This window comes from Oryza brachyantha, chromosome 7 (genome assembly GCF_000231095.2).
Source record: "Oryza brachyantha chromosome 7, ObraRS2, whole genome shotgun sequence".
NCBI classification, from domain to species: Eukaryota; Viridiplantae; Streptophyta; class Magnoliopsida; order Poales; family Poaceae; genus Oryza; species Oryza brachyantha.
The window spans coordinates 13,661,658-13,664,856 of NC_023169.2; the positions used below are offsets into that span (position 1 = coordinate 13,661,658).

General features: G+C 62.0%; 1 protein-coding gene across 1 annotated transcript; it reads left to right on the plus strand.

Moving 5' to 3' along the window:
• The first annotated feature begins 265 nt into the window (after window positions 1–265).
• LOC102713563 (mixed-linked glucan synthase 2) lies at window positions 266–3,199 on the plus strand. The gene is made up of 3 exons (XM_040525939.1): window positions 266–501; window positions 657–1,380; window positions 1,484–3,199. Exons 1-3 carry the CDS (start codon window positions 266–268, stop codon window positions 3,131–3,133), a joined length of 2,610 nt encoding a protein of 869 aa, XP_040381873.1. The 3' UTR covers window positions 3,134–3,199.

Below are 3,199 nucleotides of genomic sequence, written 5' to 3' on the forward strand. Positions count from 1 at the left end.
CTTTAATACGTTTGAGCCCCCTCGATCAAAACAGACGACGAAAAAGTACATCCTTCAGAAAGGAAAATGCTTCTCTGCTTGTACTGCAGTTGCGGCTTCTTGTAGGAGCAGCTGTAGTACTTTGACCAGGTTGGTGAGGTCGAGACGATGATTATTAAACTCATGTCGTTCCCCGCGCTATATATGCCCCGCCCGGCGTGCAACCAGTTCTCGCCGCGGCGAAGGAGGAGCTAGCGAGCTTGGCGTGTGTGTCGCCTGCATCTGCATGGCGGCGGCCGTGACTCGTAGGATCAACGCTGGCCTCCGCGCCGACGCCACCGACGACGGCGCCGATGCGCAGAACGGAGCACGGCCGCCCGCGGCCAGGCGGGTGAACGGCGGCGGCGGCAAGGACGACGTGTGGGTGCCCGTCGACGAACCCGACACGCCGGACGCCGGCGGCGCCCGGCCGCCGCTGTTCCGGACGTACAAGGTCAAGGGCAGCATCCTGCATCCCTACAGGTCCACGAACTGATCACAGCCTGCACGCATGTCGTCGAGATGTCAAATATCTCGTTCTACGTTGACCGTGTGGTGCTACTTCTAAAATCAAATCAAAACTTAAAACAGATTAAATTTACGGCATTCATTTGATTCTGCTTTTTATTTACGAGCAGGTTCTTGATCCTGGCGCGGCTGATCGCCATCGTCGCCTTCTTCGTGTGGCGCGCACGCCACAAGAACCGCGACGGCGCATGGCTCTGGACAATGTCCATGGCCGGCGACGTCTGGTTCGGCTTCTCGTGGGTGCTCAACCAGCTCCCCAAGCTGAGCCCCACCAAGCGCGTCCCTGACCTCGCCGCCCTCGCCGACCGGCACGGCTCCTCCGGCGACCTCCCCGGAGTCGACGTCTTCGTTACCACCGTCGACCCCATCGACGAGCCGTTACTATACACCGTGAACACCGTCCTCTCCATCCTCGCCGCCGACTACCCGGTCGACAGGTACGCCTGCTACCTGTCCGACGACGGCGGGACGCTGGTCCACTACGAGGCCATGGTCGAGGTAGCCAGGTTCGCCGAGCTGTGGGTGCCCTTCTGCCGGAAGCACTGCGTCGAGCCGAGAGCGCCGGAGAGCTACTTCGCGGCGAAGACGCAGGCGTACAAAGGTGGCGTTCCCGGTGAGCTCGTGAGCGACCGCCGGCGTGTCCGCAGGGAGTACGAGGAGTTCAAGGTCAGGATCGACTCCTTGTTTACCACCATTCGCCAGCGATCCGATGCGTACAACACCAAACATGCCGGTGAAAATGCGACATGGATGGCTGACGAAACACAATGGCCCGGCACATGGTTTGAGCCGGCCGAAAACCACCGGCGAGGGCAGCATGCTGGAATTGTTCGGGTATGTAATCCAATCCATTTCTGACTTAATTTTGTGTTCAGTTCTTGTTCTGACAAATTGTATCAGCAAGGAGTCAATGATTCTATTTTTGTGTTTTTGACAGGTTATACTGAACCATCCAAGCTGTAAACCGAGGCTCGGGTTGCCGGCGAGTGCTGACAAACCGTTGGACTTGAGCGGCGTCGACGTGCGGCTGCCCGTGCTCGTGTACATCTCACGGGAGAAGAGGCCCGGGTACAACCACCAGAAGAAGGCCGGCGCCATGAACGTGATGCTGCGCGTGTCCGCGCTGCTGACGAACGCGCCGTTCGTCATCAACTTCGACGGCGATCACTACATCAACAACTCGCAGGCGTTCCAGGGCACGATGTGCTTCATGCTTGACAGGCGCGGGGGTGGCGGCGAGGACACGGCGTTCGTCCAGTTCCCGCAGCGGTTCGACGACGTCGACCCGACGGACCGGTACGCCAACCACAACCGCGTGTTCTTCGACGGCACCATGCTCTCGCTCAACGGCCTCCAGGGGCCCTCCTACCTCGGCACCGGCACCATGTTCCGCCGCGTCGCGCTCTACGGCGCGGAGCCCCCTCGGTGGGGAGCCGTGGCGAGCCAGATCGAGGCCATGGACAAGGCCAACAAGTTCGGGAGCTCGACGTCGTTCGTCGGCTCGATGCTGGACGGCGCCAACCAAGAACGGTCGATCACGCCGCTGGCGATGCTCGACGAGTCGGTCACCGATGATCTCGCCGCCCTGACGGCGTGCTCCTACGAGGACGGGACGTCGTGGGGGAGAGACGTCGGGTGGGTGTACGACATCGCGACGGAGGACGTGGTGACCGGGTTCCGCATGCACCGGCAGGGTTGGCGCTCCGTGTACGCCTCCATGGAGCCCGCCGCGTTCCGCGGCACCGCGCCGATCAACCTCACTGAGCGCCTCTACCAGATCCTGCGGTGGTCGGGCGGCTCCCTCGAGATGTTCTTCTCCCACAGCAACGCCCTCCTCGCCGGCCGCCGCCTCCACCCGCTGCAGCGGGTCGCCTACCTCAACATGTCCACCTACCCGATCGTCACCGTGTTCATCTTCTTCTACAACCTCTTCCCGGTGATGTGGCTCGTCTCTGAGCAGTACTACATCCAGCAGCCGTTCGGCACGTACCTCCTCTACCTCGTCGGCGTCATCGCGATGATCCACGCGATCGGCATGTTCGAGGTGAAGTGGGCGGGCATCACGCTGCTGGACTGGTGCCGGAACGAGCAGTTCTACATGATCGGCTCGACGGGGGTGTACCCGACGGCGGTGCTGTACATGGCGCTCAAGCTCGTCACCGGTAAAGGCATCTACTTCCGCCTCACGTCGAAGCAGACGACGGCCAGCTCGGGCGACAAGTTCGCCGACCTTTACACCGTGCGGTGGGTGCCTCTCCTGATCCCGACCATCGTCGTTCTCGCCGTGAACGTCGGCGCCGTCGGGGTGGCGGTCGGCAAGGCGGCGGCGTGGGGGCCGCGCGCCGAGCCGGGGCGGCTCGCCGTGCTCGGGACGGTGTTCAACGTGTGGATCCTCGTGCTCCTCTACCCGTTCGCGCTCGGGGTGATGGGGCAGTGGGGGAAGAGGCCGGCCGTGCTGTTCGTGGCGATGGTGATGGCCGTCGCCGCCGTGGCACTCATGTACGTCGCCGTCGGCTCACCGTACCCAGGTGCGGCGGCGGCAGCTTCTCTCGGTAGAGCGGCGTCGCTGACCGGGCCATCTGGATAGCTACAATTCTGGTTTGAAATTTTGATGATGCATTGATGCCTCATTATTCCTCTCGGAGTAATATAA